Here is a 20,174-nt window from a genome sequence, read left to right as displayed (position 1 = left end):
CAGTTATTCATCCATCTATCCTTTTCCATCATTGATCTGTCCATCCATCAAAACACCTGTTTATTTTTTTATCCAACCAGTTATTAACCGTTCTATCCGTCCAGCCATACATCAATTTTCTAAGAATATTTATTATGAAAAATGTGCAGGAGCACTGATATTATCAACCATTGCTGCAAAAACTCTTACATTTTAATGATTGTGACTGATTATTCTGCATTTTAGCTTCCAATTTTCAAAGCAATAGTTTATGAAGGTAAATACAAAATGTGACACTGTTGTGCATTCATTTGCTTGACTTGCAGTAGAAGCGGTAGCATAGCACATCATTAAATGATAGACGAAGCCTCTCATGCTCGCTGCCTTTCTTCTCTTTTCCCCCAGGAACCTGGAGGAAACCACACTCCTCCTCAGCTCAGCCCCTCGGTAGGCCAGGCAGCGTATACGACGGGGGTCCCCGGCGGATCTCTGGACGTGCAGCACCTCATTATGCAGGCGGACGCTCGGCGCAGGCAGCGCAGCACCGAGAACTACTTTGACGACGTGCCGCGATCCAAGCTGGAGCGACAGATGGCTCAAGTCAGCATGGTGAGGATGGGAGGGATGAATGGAGAGGGAGGGGATGCACCAGTTTGGAAATGGGATCAGTAATGGGCCAAATTTTCACCAGAGAAAACAAATCCTATAGATTAGGACAATTAGTCCAATTTTCCTAAAATAAACCTTTTTTTGTTCATTATTTCACTGAAATACTTTATTCTAATAATGTTTTATTCCAATTTCTGTTTTAGCCTTCTTGTTGTTGATCATTTGTAATGTTGTAAGACAAATTAAAGTTTAAGACAGTGTTACATCTGTTTTTATAATGCAGTAAAGTGAAAGTTTTTAGTAATTAAACTAAAGATATCAACAAAATGTGTTTTCTGAGGAAAGAGGCAGGACACCTGACCCCATCTCCTAAAGTAACCTCTGTGAGACGCTTCTTTAGCTCTCTAAAGGTCTCTGGCGTTTATCTGAGGAACGGTGTCCCGCTCCGCAGCTTCAGGTGTGAAACTCTTCAGGGTTTTCCTGCATTTACGGCTCGTTTCAAGTCACTGCACAGACTTTCAATCAGATCTGGGCTTTTGACCTGACCCAGGACTTTCCAATCCTTAATTCTCATCAATGCGTTGGGATCATTCTCATGTTCCTGGGTCCAGTTCTGCTCAGGTTGATTTTTTTTTAAGAAGAAGAAGCTCTATCATTTTCTTGACGCACCCTCTGATGCTTGGTGGAGTACATGGTGGTGAGCTGGCCAGGTCATGCTAAAGGAACTAGTCCTAAATTATGACGCTTCCACCTCCAGATCTCATAGCTGGATTCTTGTTTTCCTGGTGTGGGCCAAATATTTCTAGACCGACTCATCCAAAGAACATTATCTATGAAGTCTTTGTTTTTGTCTAACTTCTCTGTGCCACACTTCAGTCTTACCTTCATGTTTCCTCCTTGCAGCCCTTCTAATAGAAGTTAAACTGTTGTTGTCTCTTCCTGGCTGTACAGACTTCATTTTTTGTATCAGTATTATTTGGCTGTAGGCGTGTTGATGACATTTTAGGGTCTCTCAAGTCTGCTTTTACGTTGCAGGCGGCTGTCAGGGTGAACTTACTTGGCCGGCCAGACATGGGCGTTTTGTTTTGAATTTTCTCCACTTGTAGACTATTTTTGGTGCAGTGGAACGGCTGATTTCACTTTTCTTCTTTAGAGTTTTTCAAATCCCTTACCAGCCTCATAAGCTGCTGCCGCCTCCTTTCTGTGGGCCTTCAGCTCCTTGGATCTAGCCATCTGTCTGAGATTTAGGTCGTGCATTCACATTAGGCGGGTATAAAGTTGGGGGTGTCTTCATATAATCTAAACAGAACTTCATTATTTTGTAGTTTAAAGTCCTCTCTGTGGCGTTTGTTCATTTGTAGTACCCCAGTTTCTCCTTATTGTTAAAATTCATATAAAATATTAAAATGTTGCTAAACACACAGGGCCTATAGAATGTCCTATTTGTCACCATAAAGGAACGTTTTCCAACAACTTTTAATTGCATCCAAACTGTAAACTGAGACCTTTTGACTTTTAATCAACACAGTGCAGTGATTCAGACACACATGGAACTCAGCAGCTGTGTTTTGATTTCCTGTGATTGGGGTCTTTTTGTGAATCACAGAGCTCATCAGTGCAGATGACCACACTTGTGGTTATCCCTCTGAATCCCAAACGTGTGTTTGTGTCTCAGTGCGTCTCCCCTCCTTTCATGACTCCAGGAACGACACTTTGAGGTGGTTTGCGTGAGTCAGCTTTGCGTGAATAGAGAGATCACCGTGACAGGAGGAAGGATCGTTCTTCTGTGCCATTACACCTGTTGTTGCTCTCGCATTGTTGCTGAGATTAGTTATCTTAGTCCCAGGAGAGCAATTATTACAGCTGACGTCTCTGTAAACACTTCTTCTTGTTCTTTAAAGTATTGCTCAACCACTTTTAATAAAAGCTGACTGTTAAAGCTGCTGAATTTGCAACAGATTTCCACCTTCCCTTGGTTTGTGAGTACATTCTCAGGCAATAACGATCTGGATTCAGCGATAAAGGAACGCTGCAAATGATAAGCTTGATATGTGCCAATCTTGCATAAGTATGTAGTTTGGATTTAAAAAATCCCATGTTTAAATCTTAAGCTAAGCTGCGGTTGGAGAACATGCAGAAGAGAATGTTCTTCTCCCCTAAGCTTTGAGGAGCATCTGTGGCAGAACAAGCCAACCCATCAACACTACCGTGTTTTCGGTTGTCGTTTCCAGGCTGGCGAATGGTGCGAGCCGATCACGTTGCGTCCGCCCAACGAGGCGACATCCTCCACTCCCGTTCAGTACTGGCAGCATCATCCAGAGAAGCTCATCTTTCAGTCCTGTGACTACGAAGCTTACGTGAGTCCAAACCCTTTCGTCTGTTTTTTTTACGCAGGTTCAGAAATGCACATATAACCCAATCAGTATCAGATGAAATGTTCCTTAGAACAAACAAAAGCAAACGATTTTAGTTCAGACGGACATAGTTTGAGTAAATAACTCCTGCAGTTCTGCTCCTAAATGTGAGCAAGATAAGGTATAAATTAAAGGCTACCATCACACACAGGGAAAGGAATAAGCTGAATTTAAGTTGTGCATTATTATCATTAATTGGTTATTAAACTATTTTTTAAGTTTGGTTGGTGAAAGCATTATCTTGGATTATCTTTTGTTTCTGCTTGCCTTCACATTAAGACGTCTCAAACATGCTGTTGAGTGCCTGTTTCACTGATAAAGACAAAAGCAAGTTTCAGTATCAAACAGTAAAATGCACAACTGAAAATGCATCAGCAATATCGGGCCCAATCATCCAAACACCACTTAGGTCAGAATGTTAAAGAATGATCTACTGAAAATAAGAGGATTCTCCTTCAGCGTGTAGCGAGTTGATCTAAACGCCAGCACGTTACTAGAAAGGCAGGAAGAGGAGGACGAAGGCGGCGAGGAAGAGCCCCTCTTTGAGCCCTCTCTAGCCCCGTTGAGCTGGCCGTGTTCAGCAGTAATGTTCGCTAAGATGGAGGCGGCGCGGGTAAATCCTGTTTCTTACACCGTGCACGCCAACACTTAGGACCGCATACGAGCGGATCTGTCAAACAGGGTTCCTGCAGACCCGGAACAATTCATTGGCCCGCATGCTGAAGATGTCTAAAATGTGCTGTGAAGATCCCAGCTATGTTGAACAAAACCACCAGTAGAGCCACAATTATTGGCCTCCCTGGTGGCAATACTTTGTACAGCGCCCTATTGGCAATGGGACAGCAACTAGTCCTCTCCTGTAACATTTGACCAGGATGGAGCGCAGAAAGGGAGAGATTTCCACTAGATTTAGGATGGAGGAATCGATTAATCTGTTCAATCCATGACCACCTGATCTAACCAGGCATCCTGGGCAATTTGGAGGAGAACAAAGCCCACAGCATCTTTATTCCATATCCCCTGTAGCATTTGTTACCAACGAGTTTAGGTTTAGACTCATCTGACAAAAGCACGCGGTTCCAGTTAAAGTGTAAGCTGAGTCCAGAAAATGCTTCATATTTGTGATGGTAGGACTGAAAATATTTTTTTCTTTGTTCTGGTACACTTATTTCTCCCTTTCCATCATTCTCACTGTGTGGAAGCTGAAAGAAGTGAAGGTCCTGGTCCAGCCTAAAAGAACCGGGCTTCTTTAATGCCACATTTAAAAACTGCAAATACAGCATGTCTTTTATTACAGATCAGCAGTTTCTAAAAACTCTGATATACGTGGAAGCTAAAGTAAAGAAATGCTTGTTAGTTATTTTAAGGAATTGTAAAATGTACTTATGCGTGTTTCTTTATCCACTCTGTATAAATGTGCTTAAATCAAAAGCCTTAAATAAAAGATGAGTGTTTTTACACATCTTCATCAGGGGAGCCAACAGATTTTTTGTAAAGATCTTTAAATTCTTTATATTTTTTGTGCTCAGTTAAGCTTTTAGCTGGTATAATTAATAATATAAGATTTAGCTTTATGCAAGTTACTACCTGATCATGAGGAAATATTAAATTTTAACTCTCAATAGGAGGAATAAACATATAGGAATCTGCAGAGTCTAAACCTTGACATTACACCCTAACCCCGCCATGTTTCCCTGGTGAAACATGGCGGGGCTTTCAAGGAGCACCTCCGTCTTTCTGTTCGTTGTCCAACAGGCTGAAGGAAACTCAGAAAGCGAGATAAATGAGGGAGAGCCAGAATGGCGTGAATGCCAGCAAGGTGCCAGGAGCTGGTGGATAGGAATAAATAAGATGGAGAGAAAAAACACAGATAAGGCAGCATTGTGTTTGTTTTAATGGGAGGATGGTAAAAAGCCAGGATGGGACTGAAGCATGAATCGGTTCTTGTTCCTCGGCTCTAAATAAACAAAACACTCGCTGCTACCTTCAGGACCGACTCTGATAGCATCTTCATTATGTCAGCTTATCACCACAGCACGGAAAACAATGTAAGGCCATAATTTAACAAAACCCCGCAGCCAAACATCCCTGCAGACGACAAATCCAGTATTACAGACACAAAACTGAGTGTAGACTTTAGGAGAGGTTAAATCAGTACGTCTTGAAAACAACGAACCCTGATTCTCAAACAGATTTTTTTTTTTAATTAACCAAAATTACCAGAAGAGTAATCATAAAAAAGACAAATTGTGGTTTTGGAAAATAAAAAAAACACGTCATGTAGCGTATCCTCTGGTAGAAGCAAATTAGATGAATTTGCCAAAATCGTCCACAAATGCCTCTTTTTATTTTCCTACCAACATAAACTCTGGGTCTTGTCCAGCCTTCGTGTCACAGTTCTGGCAGTTTTGAACTTTTTAGTATTCCTTACTGGAAATGGCTGGAATACATGTAGTAAAAGCTTTTTTACTACATGTACTGCATGTTCTCTTGTCCTTCCCCCTTTTGAATCGTGGTAATAAATAAATCTTTGCCACAACTGATTTGTTCCCCAAGGAAAACCAAGAAGTAAAGGGGTTAGTAACTAAAATTGGATAGATTTAATTAAATCTCTAACAGATTTCAGATCAGAGGGATCATCTGAAAGACGGCACATTTAGATTTAATGCTTAGGAATATAGTTTCTAATGTCAAAACTTCTTAACGTTACCAGATTTTTTTTTTTTGTCATATATAAAGATTCCCTGGGAAATCTGGAAAGTTGTTTCCACTGTGTTCAGACTTTAAATAAGATGCACAGACAAAAGGAGTTAAGATAACATCTGTAAAAGCAAATATTTTCCACATGCTATTTTCCCAATCCAGATTTCTCCAAATCTGGAATTTAAAATAACTTGGTTCAAGATTATGCTTGTCAATGAATAAAGGCACTCAAAGGGAAGACCAGGTTGTTTTTTCCCCCTTATACACATATTCAAAAGGCTACTAATATGAAGCTATTTAGAAATAATTACTGCAATAAATTGCCAAATTAATGAAATTCAGTAGATTCATGCTATCATATGCACAGAGTACAACAGCTTAACTTTACCAGAGTACTGTCCTACACATGAGCCCTGCGGAGGAAACTTTAACCCCATAAAAAGAGCTTTTGATGCACAACAAGGCCTGACACGGAGATCTGGTGTAATGCGATTTCCAGGACAGCTGCCATCAACTCTGACACAACCGTGATCTTAATGTCATTATCTTCACTCAGGGAAAAGCATCGCCGTTTTCAGGCGACCCTCTGGATATTTTAAGAAGCATAATTCAGGAAGAGAAACACTGATTCTTCTAGATGTAAGATATATGAAAAGAGGTCAATATAAAGCGCTTCATCTGAGTCATTTGGTGCCAAGTTGAACAGAGGAGACCAGACATCTTCAAGTAGTTCCCATCTAATTGACTAAAAGCCTCGTTATGATCCCACTTTAGAGCCAGGGTCTCTTCCATAAGCTGGACGGGTTTGATGTAAACATGGACGCTGTTAAATCCTGTCACCATTTGGTTTAAATTAAATTCTGCTTGTTGTGAATGGCTGACAGTGAAGTGACATCCAGACTGAATGATCGGTGCTGATGGACCTTCAGACGCCTTTAAAGGTTCATTTAGTCACTGCTGCCAGTGTTTGTGCGCATCTAAGAACACCCTGTTCTAAAAGCACTTTAGTCAAAACTTTAGACGTAAAGACAAAGAGTCATTAACCTTGGATTTGTTGTTTAAGCCAGATTCACTCGCTTGCCTACTACACCAAAGCTGCTGTCAATGCGGGGACCCAGGAGGAGCGTCATTACTGTCAGCAGGACGGTCTGTTCATCATTTGACTGTTTTATCAGTCGTAGACGGGGGAGGCTTTTACATCTAAATCAGTCATTTCTGCCCGGATCAAACTGCAGAATAAAAGCGGGTTGTACACGTCGTGGTCTTAGAATATAGGTTTGCTTTTAATAAAGAGAAACAAATTAACTATCAAACAAAAAAATTTAGTTTTTTCCAGACTTGTTTGGAGATGAGAGTTCAGACTCTTCTTTGAAAACTTCTTGACAGTTTATTTCAGATATTTCTACAGTGGTTAAAAATAATAATAAATGAAACACTCAGACTGCAGGATGGACGAATAAAGACAGATGGAAGGATGGAGGATCTGACAGACTGATGAATTATTGCTGGTTAGATAATTGGATGGTTGGATGAACAGATGAAGGGATAATGCAATTTTTAAAACAGGATAAGACATAAAGCCTGGATATAAAAATATTCCCCCAATGGTAAACCTACTTTAACAGAGTCTAATTAGCGAAGGAATCCTTTAAGACCAAAGCCGTCTGAACGAGGAGACTGACACTTCTTCCTTCTTCCTGAGCTTCAGTTTGTTGACCTGCCAATGCATCCAGCTGAGCACAAACAGGTTTTATTACGCGGCTGTAATCTGCTCTAAAAACATGCCGTTTGTGTGTTTTCAACAGTACCTGGGCTCCATGTTGGTGAAGGAGCTGAGAGGGACGGAGTCGACGCAAGACGCCTGCGCTAAAATGAGGGTAAAGCTCAGTCTAATGCGCTTCACTTCCTCCATTTTAATATAAAACTGCCGTAATTATGAGGACGTTCTGTACTGGCTGAGAAGAAACCACACATGGACATTTCTATAGACATCGGTAGATGGCTGCTGTTACAGGCTATGCATTCACAACGGGACGCCTGCTGCGTATTTTAAGAGGCAGAGTTTGTCGTCAGAGAACATTATTCAACATGAACCAGAATTTCCAACCAGAACTGACAGAAACTGGCAACAGTGTTCAATTATAGCAAACGAGAGACACACACCGATCAGTTTGGAGGTATAAATCTAAAGTGTTACACCAATTTAATTATTTTTAAAAGAAACTGTGATTTAAGAATATAAAAAAATCAGCACACAAACCATTTTCCAGCCTTCTTGTCATGAGCAGAGGTAATCCCATGACAGGAAGTAAATAATGTATAACTGATGTCAGTCCAGTTTAGATGCATTTCCTATAAAAAAAAAATGTTTTGATCATGTTTACCTTTGGAAAATCTCATGCCATTAAATAGTTTTAATGCAGGCAAAGGTTTAGATTTTAGACAATTAAAAAGTAGCTAAATGGGTCAAATCAGGTCCCTATTGTTAAAAATGAAAGTTTTCTTATAGGCTGTAGCCTTTTAAAACTCACTGTATCTTGTTAGTCTTACAGCCTATCTGCTCTTTATTTTTTCCTTCTTTGTTGCCATTATTATCTGCATTTTCTTTCACCCTAACACAGACACCTCTCCTTTTGACTGTTCTTTTCACACTCTCATTCTGAGCTACTGCAGTGTAAAGTTCGCTTTTAATATTCATGAGCACAGCACCATGTCCTCTTTTCTCCATTTTTATTGCATCTAAATGTCTTTGTCCTTGCTGTACTCACCTTTAGCAACACGTCAAGGTTGTAAGCAGGTGTACGTTGTTGATGTCCCTCCACTCCTTTCCACCCTCACCTGTCCTGTTTCCCAGCGTAGCTCCTTTTATCCGTGCCTTGACCAAAAACAGGGGGTTTAAATTCGAACTTCACAGACAGGCGAGTGAAGCTGAGCAGCTGGTGGCAGATTTTTGGCATTACCAGTTCCTAACAGGGTCGGGGTGCAGTGGTGATACATAGTGACAGAAAGGAAAAGAGAGAGAACTTGTGTGTGTGTGTGTGTGTGTATATATATATATATATATATATATATATATATATATATATATATATGACACTTTCTGTCAGCTAGGGCTTTTTGCTGCATAATGGCTTCAATATGGGTATGTAATTAAAAGGAATTAGATGAGATATACTGTAGAAGCCCTGAATCTGGCTGCTACTGTTAATTGGGTTCAAAATGCACTTTCTGTTGATTCTCCTGAGTGTGACCCATGGAGATGATATGGTTTTAATCTAGAAGGAAGTCATGATTGAAATCCGCTTCATTGAGGCGCGTTGAAGAGTGAAGTTTAAAAGTCACCGCTGCCTTTTCTTTTTGTTTCCACATCTTATGCCCTGTGCCCTCACAAGAAGTCGACAGAACAGATGAAGAAAGTACCGACCATCGTCCTCTCCGTGTCCTACAAAGGAGTGAAGTTCATCGATGCCACCAATAAGGTAACAACACAGAAGCGTCGACGCCTACAGTAAATAACACGTAAAGGTCAGCGAACATGAAGGAAAGAGTGACATTCAGAGGTGCCATGTCTGACTCTGAACAGGATTAAAACGTGTGGTTGCACACAAGGGCCACAATCTTCAGGGACTACATGAGGGTGAGCTACGGGTAAAGAACAAAGACAGGCATTTATAAAACAGCAGATGACATGAATTCGTCTTCCTTATCTGGACTTAAAGGAGCATTTTATTACGTAAAAGTTGGCCCTCAGGTGATGATGATAAAGATCTCAGGCAGAATGTCAAAGCACAGATCTGGAAGACAAAGTATGGTTCCTGGTGAAAGGTCTGAAAAAGATAGTGGATGGAAGAAGTAAAAAATCACCAACTGTCTGCCCAACCAGAGTAATGGACCTAAGAGCCTAAAACTACACCCAGTGTGTTAGATATGAGGTTTGGTTTAGGAGATGGCCTTGTGGATGGATGCTCATTCATGGGGCATCCCAAACCATGCAGCTGGAGTTACACTACGTCTGAATAATTTTATAAAAACGACGTTTATCTCATGCATTCATATTTAAGAGCATTGAACAAGGAGGAAATTCAGCCATGTTCCTATTTTATCAACGGGAAATATGGAAAACTTTAAATATTATAATGTTCACAACAGGTCATTTTTGTTAATGCAACGTGGCTATATAATAGATGAACCATAAAATAAAATACAGGTCTAAAATATTTATTCTTTATGGGTATACAAATGGAGCCTGATTGTTCATGATGCTGAACAGGAAAGAAAGCAATCCCAGTTTACTAATAAATGCAACTTGAAGAGAAAAACACTTTGTCTGGATTAACATTAACTACCACGCTAAATTTAATTAAAACATGCTGAAGTAAATTTTTTTGGGCTTCTGCAGAAACAGGCAAAGTGTTAAACGTTTAAATGTTTCTGTTATCTCTTATTCGGAGAAAGACGACAGCGTGTCTAACTTTAGCAGATTTTACAGCTTTAAAAAAACAATTATGGTGGATTTGTCTTTCTGTTTTATTTATTTTTTAGCGCCTGGGTGTCGTCTCATCATGTTTGTGATCACCCGTCTTGAAATACCCCCTAACTATTTGATAGGGAAGCAGACTGAGCAGTATGGCAACAGGCATAAAAAAAAACCTGCAGATACACAGACAGACAGCAGGGAATCTCCTAAAACACAGCAGTTTTAAAAATAAATATAATATTTCACCACTATAATGTCCACTAAAGATTTATATTATTGTCGACACAGATTACGACACGCTCATCTATAATCTGTAGCATTGTAATACTTTCCTCACAAAAGTGCTGAAATTGCTTTAAAAAAGAGCAATTGATAAAAATAATAAGACTGATAGATTAGAAGAAAGTGATGTTTTAGTTTTTCACAGGAATGTTGAATCAAAATCCTCCTTAAATCAGCTTCTCTGTCAAAGCGCAGAAGGACGGCTGATATCCAGAAACTATCTCTAACTCATCCCCCGTGATATTAATAAATACTTAGATCAGGTTTTCCTCAGAAGAAAGATTTAATTTTTAGTTTGAAATTTCCTTCACTTAGCACAAAAGTTACTGCTAAAGTAAAAGAAATCCCTTCCTTTAAGGTTTTGATGATGTATAATTTAGTGCCTTAATTAACACAACAAAAAGACTGAATTTCTCTGCTGATTTAACCAGAAGAGAAATTTCAACAGTAACTTCTAAAAACTTTCAAAACCAAGCCTTTGCAATATTCATTTTGATAGTGGGATAAATAATAAATCAGCTTGTTTTTCCTCAGACTGTGAAGATTATAAATGCCTCTTTCCCCCCTTTTTATGCTCCTTTTCCTCTCTCTTAGCAGAACATCATAGCGGAGCACGAGATTCGCAACATCTCATGTGCAGCTCAGGATCCAGAAGATCTGTCTACATTTGCCTACATCACCAAAGACCTCAAATCCAGTCACCACTACTGCCATGTCTTCACTGCTTTTGATGTGGTCAGTCCTTATACTCTTGGTTATGGCCATATCGTGTGTGTGTGTGTGGGGGGGGGGGGTATTAGGGAAAATCAGAGGGCTGGGAGACAGCAGTGCGCTGCAAAAAGGGAACTAAAAGTAAGTATTAATGTATTTGTCCTTGATTTGAGCAGGCAAGTTTAAATGATCTGCCAGTGGAATAAGATTTTCCATTTAAAATAGGAACAACTCATGTCCAGCATCTTATTTCAAGTGCATGATATCTAATCATAATATTTTAGGGGTAAAAATACTCATTGCATTGGCAGATAATCTTATTTACCTGCTCACATCAAGGACAAATGCACTCGTTTCAAGAAAAAATTACTTAAAACACTATTCGCGAGGGATTAGTTTTACCTAGGGATCTCATGTAATAAATAAATTAGCCCCCTACACCAGCTCAAGCCTGAGATTTGAGGAGATTTACGGACATCTCTGCTGCATACTGTGAATGTGAGCAGCTGTGAAACAGAAGCAGTGCTGCCTACTTGGGACTTTGGGCTCTCTCTTTAAAGTCGCTTGTAAAAAGTTGCAGGTTCAGTGCTTGTTTTTGGACATGCAGTCGTCTATTTGGGCTCGTCACTTTTCCAACAGAACCCATTCTCCTGTCCGTCGCACTGTGCAGCCTCGCTAGAGACAGCCAGTTAATATCTGTCCGGTTACATTCCCAGACAGTTTCACTGACAGAAAATGCAACATTAAGCTTTTCCACAGTACAGAAACGGGCTCTTTGATGCTTATTGGGCTTGTTTTGGGCTTTTTTCCAATAGGGTTTTGCTGACCAACAACTCAATGCAGTCTCCGTTCTTCACCAAAAACAAATAAAAATGTGCCCAGGGAACAAAAACGTCCTATTACCGCATCAGATCCAGCCAATTTTCAGTCCAAATCATAGAGATGCCGATTCACATTTGATTAGTATGATCACAGGACCTCTGAGTTCAGCAAAATATAGTGGGTCATTTGCGGGGGTATGTTTACTTTACATATCACTGATGTGGCACATTCGCACAGGATTAACAACACAGACAATCTCGTAATTATTGAACATCACGTGTCGTCCCTAGGTAACACTAATCCCGCACAAATAGGGCTTTACTTTTTAGTACATTTTTTACAGTGTGGGGAAAATGCCCTTCCTGAACCTCCTTGTTCTGGTGCGGCAGCTTCTGTAGCACCTCCCAGGGGGCAGGAAGACAGTCTCTGTGCTGGGTGGCTAGAGTCTTTCCTGATCATAACATCCCTCCTGACACGGCGTTTCCTGTAAATGACCTCAGTATCAGGAAATCGGGGCTTCCTGGGGTGTTTTCACCACCCTCTGCAACACCTTCTGGTCTGCGACAGAGCAATAACCGAGACAAGCTGTGATTACAGAAGGTTAGAAAGCTGAATGGAGTTGGTTTGTCCTTAGTCCTAGACACTGATGAGCCTTCTTGACCAGGTTGGAGCAGTGAACTGTCCATGTGAGGTTATGTGTGATAACGTTTCCAAGGAATTTGAAGCTGGACACACCATGGATGGGGGGATAAATGCCAGCCTTCTGTCTGAAACCATCAGCTTCTTGGTCTTCTGAGTGTTGAGCAGCAGGTTGTTGTCCTGACACTACAGGGCCTGCTCCCTGTAGGCTGACTCATCATTATCCTTGGTGAGGCCAATCACGGTGGTGTCATCAGCAAACCTATTCTTTGAACAATTATTTGAACAATATGTATTGGTCTGTATTCGTTAGTTAAGAGGTAATAGGGAGACGGACTCGCCACATGGCCTTGTGATACAACATTGCTGAAGGTCTGGGTGGAGGAGCAATGACAGTCCCTACATATTGGGATTGTTCGGTCAGAAAGTCCTCTAATTAGTCGCAAACGGAGGTGCTAATGCTCAGATGTGTGAGTTTGGTGATTGACTTTGAGGGAATGACCGAGTTGAATACTGAACTGCAGTCAGCGAACAGGAGTCTGGCATATGTGTCATTACTGTCCAGGTGTGACAGGACAGCCCAATGGAGACGGCCTCTTTGGTGCTCCTGTTCTAATGATGTGTTTATTGGGTAAGAAGGATTTGGAGTGGCGTGTTTAGGTATCTGCACGATAGAGATGGGGTTAATACAGGTCAGTACCACAGAATGGGCCAAAGACAGATTAAACACCTCAGCCAGAACCGCCACCAGCTTCCCAACGCGTGCTGAGCACACGTACAGGAATGCCATCAGGACCTGCAGCTTTGCAGACATCGATCCTGCTTGGCACAGCTCTGACTTTGGAGAAACAGCGAGTATTAAGTGCTGTTGGTCAGGAGTCAACACTGCCTTGGTTGCAGATGCCTAGGACTGGGGATATGGGCTTGTAGTCACTGATTATCTGAATGCCCTGCCACCTACAGTATGTCAGGGTTGGAGTTGGAGAAGAGCTTCTTAAGCTTTTAGCAGAACATTGCTTTTCTAATGCCTCTGATGCCCTGCTCTATAGCATGAACTTCAAAACATATTTTGTTCACCCTCAGCAAAGGTGAACATGCCTCCCTACTCATCATGGGCTTCTGAATATTATAAAAATGTAATGTTTATAATAATAAAACAATCTTATTCTCATAAATGTTTCCTGTCTTCTCAGAATCTGGCCTATGAGATCATCCTGACACTTGGCCAGGCCTTTGAGGTGGCCTACCAGCTAGCTCTGCAAGCCAGGAAGAGCGGCCATGGATCAGCGACGCTTCCGGAAAGCTTTGACAGCAAGCCCGGCAAGCCTGTCCCCAAACCCCGCGTCAACATCCGCAAATCAGTAAGCATCGGTACAGCAGCAAGAGAAAATCCATCCAGAACTTGCAAAAATTTACATTCAAACGTGTAAACTGTTGAAGTGAAAGTGGCTTAAATCTTATTAGCCGGTTCTTCAGCAATCAAAAACTACTCTAGGGATGGATTTTCACTTCATATCACCTTTTAACCCCCTGAACTCAAGTTAAGCGTTGTTTTAATAGCTTTTAATGCAACACTAACATCATTCTATTAACCCCCATTTTCACCCGACCGTCCATGAATCCGAGCCATCCTGGCATCTTCTCCCTGCTCATTTCCGACTCCCTCGTCTCTCATTCCTGATCTTGTGCTGCTTGTGTCTTCTGTGTGTGTCCTGGCCCAGTGGACAGTGTGGCAAAGGTTTATGTGGACGTTTAATCTGTTAAGCTTCTACTCGGTCTTGCTGTCCCTGCAGTCTTTTATGCGCTCGGCTGATTGATGAGGCTTGTTTGCATTGTGCTCCTTGGAGGCTTGCTTGCTCACTTTGGGTTTGTGAGAGTTGTGTGCTAAAAAAAAAAAAAAAAGTTTAAAATACCTTGGTGCTAAGTTGCCAGTCTATTAAATGCTTATTAGATTCTCATTGAGAATGCAGTATTGTGCAGGGCTTTAAAAGACTAATATTTTCAATGCATTTGCATCAGCTCCATGTAGTTAAGCTTGAATCCTACCACTGATGCTGCGCTAGTTGTACCTCGTGAATATCTAATGAAAGTCTGTCAGCCTCAACAGAGAGCTTTGCAACTCAACCAAAAATATGTAGACTAAAGGATGTTAAAATCTGGCCAGAAATTAGGTGTCAATATGTAATTTTGTTGAAAAGAAGCATGGTTTTTATGGGATTGCCATCAAGAACTCTATAATACTACCAGCCTATAGTAGTGCTACTATCAAGTGCCCACAGTTATCCAGTGTGCGCAAGGCTAACGGATGACTGAGCATGGATGAACATATGAATCGATTGATGGAAGGTGTAACAAAAAACAGAAATTTTATCTTTCATTTGTTACTAATAACATTCTCCGTCAAACTAAGTGTAGGTATTGACAGCCAGGGTGATATAAGCATTGGTCTGTGTTAAAGTGGCATGTCTCTTGTAGTCATAGCACCCTTAAGTGAGTCTGTCAACAATGCGCTAACCCTCCGCCGGGGTTTTAAAATAGTCGCAGTAACATGCACGTCTGCAGGGCTCAGGTATCTTGTTTCAGAGGGTGGCGCATGATGGTGGTGAACAGTGGCGTCAGAGGGATGGCCCCGCCGTCTAAAGTTAGAAGTGAGATGCTGCTGAAAGGGCAGCGAGCGGAGAAAAGACAGTTAATGAGCCCGCGTGCTGTGTTTGTGAGCGATCACATGGCTACAGTACAGAGATGATGGACGACGGGGAAATGTGCACGCATTCTGCTGAGTCTGCAACCACCACATTAACCATTATTAGTTTTTTATTTATTTTTTTTTCCTCCTTGGTGTTCATGCGTGTAAATGGGACAGTTAATGGCTTGTGGTGTGCAGCAGGCCAAAAAAACACTGCAGGATTCTCTGTTATATGGCAGCATGTGTGGGCTGGTATTAGTGTCTCCCCTAAGCTAGGCTGAACTTGCATTTAGAGCCTGTTCGATGCTGGTCTGATGCAATTTTGCCCCTTTTAGTCAAGGCGGGTGCAGAACAGTAACGCGAGTCTATTTTATTTTAAGGCAGACGTGTAATTCTGACTCCAAACGTAGATGGGAAAGCTTGCCAGCGCTGTAATAAAGGCTTGTTGCAAAGCTGCTGTAGTCTGTCGTGGCAACTGAGCTTCTTGGCTGCCTAGAGCTCCATAAATAATAGCTATAAACAGAATTGGGTGGTATATTGACTTCCTAATTTATATGGGATATAAAATTAACACTTGTTATTTGCCAGCATGGATTTCTCCACAGTCACTGCATACCCCCACCCGTTGGTGAATTAAAGGGGCTGATGATTTACTCCTTCTTACTGCTGCTAACCAACTTTGTTGTTAAATCTTTAGCTTGGAGTCAACCTTCTGCTGCGGCTCATTAAAAGAACCCAGGTAGTCCAGGGATCTCGTTAGGATGCCTTGTGGGTTCAAAACTTTAAAAGTCTTCCAGGCATGTCTGTATGTTAGAGGGCCCCGAGGTAAAATTTGTAGGCTTAACGACTTTATAAAGCTCAGGAGTGATATAAAACCCTGAGGAGAAACTGCTGGTAAAAAGGTTTCTCCAGCAGTTGTCTTTGGATAAACGGAGGACAGTGGGAAGAGCAAATAACAGAAATATAACCTTCAGAAACATAGATTTATGCAGGTTAAAAGCTGCTGAAAGAAATTCAGGAACTCGTATATGCTAATTATCAGTAAGAGTGAATTATTAAAAAGCCGATCCATCTGAGAGCTGAAACTGCAATGTTCATTATTTATAATTGTGGATATTCTCAAGAAAACAAACAGTGATACGCCTTAAAGTGATAATTAAGAATTCCTTGACTCTGTCTTAAAAACATTGAATATGTTACCCAGAGTTAATAACCTTCTCTGCATTTTCATTTAGTTTAAATCCAGAATAGTTGGCTATGGAGGCAGAATCTAGCCAAGATCCAACCTTAAAAAACGTCACAGCTTTTTATGTGCCTGCTGTTCTTTGAACCCTTAAACTCTCATTATATTTGTATTGGGTTGTTATTTATGGGAAAGCTAAAGCTAATTTCTGTTAAGCTGTAAAGGAGGCCACCAATGATCTTCCTGTGTGAAACAGTAAACAGAACCTGTAGAGCATTTCGGGTCAGAATAACTACCAAAAAGAAAAAAAGCAAGGCATACACATTTTTAAGAAAACATAATATTTTTAGTTATCAATATACCCAACTTATAAGAAATCTAAAAGTAATATGATTCTATCCAAGTGTTACCAGTTCAGTCTCATTTAAAAAAAAAAAAAAAAGTACAATTTCGATCAAAATTAACATTAGGTCTGTTTAATCAGTCAACCTAAAAGTTAAAGCTGTTTTGCTTTTGCTTACAAGTGAGATAAATCAGTGAGTTATTTAAAAGATGTAGCATTTTTGATTATTATTTTTTTTACTTACAGTTGTACACATGTAAATGTGGAATAAGGATCTGCTGAATTCCCTAGTTTTTATGTAAACATGTTTATTGTGCAGAATATTTTCAGATTTTTCTCTTTGTAAAATAACACTGGGGTTATTTTATTTAATAGCAGGGTTTTTTAGGCAGCACCCCTTTAATTTCTATGCCATGACTTTTCCAAACAGCCATTTTCTTCCTAGTAAACAAGAGAAATGTGTGAGTGAACAGCAGTGAGCTCAAACCAGTAAACGAAGAGCAACACCTCATTAGAAATACTTTAAACAATACAAAGAAGACAATTTTAGTAGTTTTGAAATGGTAAATTTTTAAAACCAGCCTTTGCCTGGGCGATATTTAGCAGATCCAGTTCTGGTTCATCATAAGTAATGCCCTGGAGAGATAGAAAATCTTGGACTTCTTAGGGATTCTGGTTCAAAGCTGCACCATTTCCTTCTCCTGGGGACACAGAACAATTAAAATATAATTCAACCACAAAAACAGAACAAAAAAAAAATGCACATATATAAAAACAGATTTTTTTTCTCTTTAGGAAGGAGACATTGACACTTTGATGTTAGGGTTGAAAGGACTAATTTTCCAAAGTCTCTTTAGCTGTTGCCATGCAGAATTTGGTGGATTAATGTGGCGTAACATCGCTTTTTCCAGCTTGAGTTTGGCTGAACTGCTGTCCTACGCTGTTGCCAAGGCAATGAATTTGCTGCCACATCGTTGCCATGGTTTTGCTGTGATTTTAAGTGAGCTGCTGTGTCATTATAGTTTTGCAGTGCTGCCTGCTGATGTCAGTGTTTGTGGAGCTCGCCCACTTTGACTAGTATGACCTCTGCCCTCCTGTAGGTTATCATGTCTCCCTGCAGCCGCTGGTCACTGGGCCATATTTACACCCCTCACCGGCCTCCTCTTCACCCTCCTCTTCCACCCCCTCGACTCTTCCATCTTCCTTACAAAGCTCAGTTCCAGGTCCTTCACACTTTTCCTTCTTCTGTTCTTTATTTCCACTTGATTTCCTACAGTTTTATCCATTCAAAACTGCTATTTTGTTTGTCCCGTTTGCTTTTTTTTCCCTTACAATCTCTTCTCCATATTCATATTTTAGTAACATTGCTGCGTTGGCTTTGGTAAAGCCGACCTTCATTAAAGACATTCATATTGTAGAGTTTGAAAAAGCATAAATGCAGCAGATTCGTTTCCACTCTTTGTAAAAAGCCTTAATATAAATGCAACAAACCTACTGATGCCAGTATCACTAGTGTATCTGCTGTTAATATTTGAACAACCCACTTTAATCAATGGAGGAGCACTAAATGTAGAATTTCACCAGGTTGGTGCACACAGGCATCTTAGACCAATCCTTTTTGTTCTTCTCTTCAGCTCAGCCCACAACGTTCCTGTAGGATTTGGGTCATAAAAGAAACTGAGTTTTGTGTCATACAAAAGCATTTCCGTGTTGCTTTCTACAAGAACAAATTATAAGTAATTCTCAGTTTAATTGCAGAGTCCATTTTTGTACTTAAAAATGTCCTTAAAGGTTCATGATGCCATGCGCGAACAGGGATCCTCAGGGTCTTTAAAAGGGGAACAGGTCCACAGTGTTACAGATTTTCCATCGTGCTCGACAGTGGTCATTATCGTATTTTTCGGACTATAAGTCGGACCAGACTATAGGCATTTATTTAACTACACAGCTGCATCCACAACTGGTGGAATATTATGGAACATACCCGGGAAGTTGAATGGGGTAAATTAGCAACCCAGCAACTCTAACCGGGAAAGTTCTCATTCACCGCATTTCAGTGCTGAAGTTGTCAAAATTACGCTGAAATTAAACCGTGAGCCTAACGATGCTACATGCTAAGCTAACAGTACAACGCGGATGTTTGAGAGCAACATAAAGCTCACGTGCATCAGTGAAGTTGTAGAACGCCTGGACAACAGACCTGTAAGCTAGCGCTAGCTGGTATTAGCTTAGCGTACAGCCTATTAGCAGGGTTCTGTCTCGGTCTGGGCCCTTTGAGCTGTATGAACGCAGACTGACACAGTGTAACAACATATAAACATGTTCAGGCTTTGTTTTCTATAAGTTAATGTTTCAATAAATTTTTAAGTAGTACAAGAGCAGCATATAGTATTCACAAGCGGCTATAGACGGTAATGTTTACTCCTTGGTTCATGTTGGTCTATATGAATTGCTATTTAAATTTGATATACAAGTCACAGGACCGGTTAAACTATGAAAAAAAAGTGCGGTTTGTAGTCCGAAAAATACGGTAGTTGCTTCTTTTTTCTTTTGCCTAATTTCACATCAGACTTACCAGTGATGTCTGTTGCCTACCTGAATAATCTTGGTATCAAAGCAGCAGGTTCTTGTGAAGGTCCCAGTAGGATTTAGTCATCTCCACATTTACATTTGTGATAGTAGGAAAGAAATGTGAAAAATATTTGAGCAACCATTTGGCTTTAGATAGCATCTACTAGTTGTTATGGTGACTTGGTGAACCAAAGATGTTATTCTTGAATATAACTTTCTTAAACCTCCTCTTAAGTGTTCATGGTGACATTAACAATACCTACAAAAGGCCCGATAGCTGCAGCATCTTTGCAGAACCACAGCAAAATGGTCTTTAGAGGTCGAGGAACCAATGTTCCTGCATTTGGTCTAGTTCTAGTAGTGGGCTTTCTTAGCCCACTCACCTGGCTTGTGTGGAAGGTATAAATGTTTTAAGTTAGAAGTAAGTCAAAGGAGTTGTTTCAGACCAAATCTGTATATTAGGTCGATAAAGCGCTGGCCAATTTGATTTTAAATTTGTAGCAAAGAGGCGTAAAAAATGCTGGGATTAACGATTATTTTTAATCCAGCCGAGTGACCAATGGCTGAACAAATGGGCCTCAGTATCTGGTTATATTTAAAACCTCACTGCTATAGAAACATCAGCCAAGAATTCAGAAAGAACTTTGTTTTAAAACACTAAAGGATTAAGAACAATGGTAAGTTGAATATGCACTAGAGTCCCTTCTATACGACAGAGAAACTTAAAGTCCCTGATTACTATGTTTCTTTAAATA

The 20,174-nt window shown here is 40.5% G+C and overlaps 1 protein-coding gene across 8 annotated transcripts in view; it reads left to right on the top strand.

The window, feature by feature from the left end:
• Window positions 1-20,174, top strand: part of anks1b (ankyrin repeat and sterile alpha motif domain containing 1B) — a gene marked incomplete at its 5' end in the record, with an annotated part of 190,637 nt that overhangs the window by 167,637 nt on the left and 2,826 nt on the right. For 2 of the 8 annotated variants that reach the window (XM_036149152.1, XM_036149155.1), the window contains 6 exon segments: window positions 385-588; window positions 2,820-2,945; window positions 7,511-7,582; window positions 9,098-9,184; window positions 11,059-11,199; window positions 13,830-13,997. In XM_036149152.1, the coding sequence (XP_036005045.1) occupies window positions 385-588; window positions 2,820-2,945; window positions 7,511-7,582; window positions 9,098-9,184; window positions 11,059-11,199; window positions 13,830-13,997 (798 nt within the window). 8 annotated transcript variants of the gene reach the window in all.

Source organism: Fundulus heteroclitus, chromosome 17 (genome assembly GCF_011125445.2).
Source record: "Fundulus heteroclitus isolate FHET01 chromosome 17, MU-UCD_Fhet_4.1, whole genome shotgun sequence".
In the NCBI taxonomy this organism is placed as follows: domain Eukaryota; kingdom Metazoa; phylum Chordata; class Actinopteri; order Cyprinodontiformes; family Fundulidae; genus Fundulus; species Fundulus heteroclitus.
This window is presented reverse-complemented; position numbering and strand designations above follow the sequence as displayed.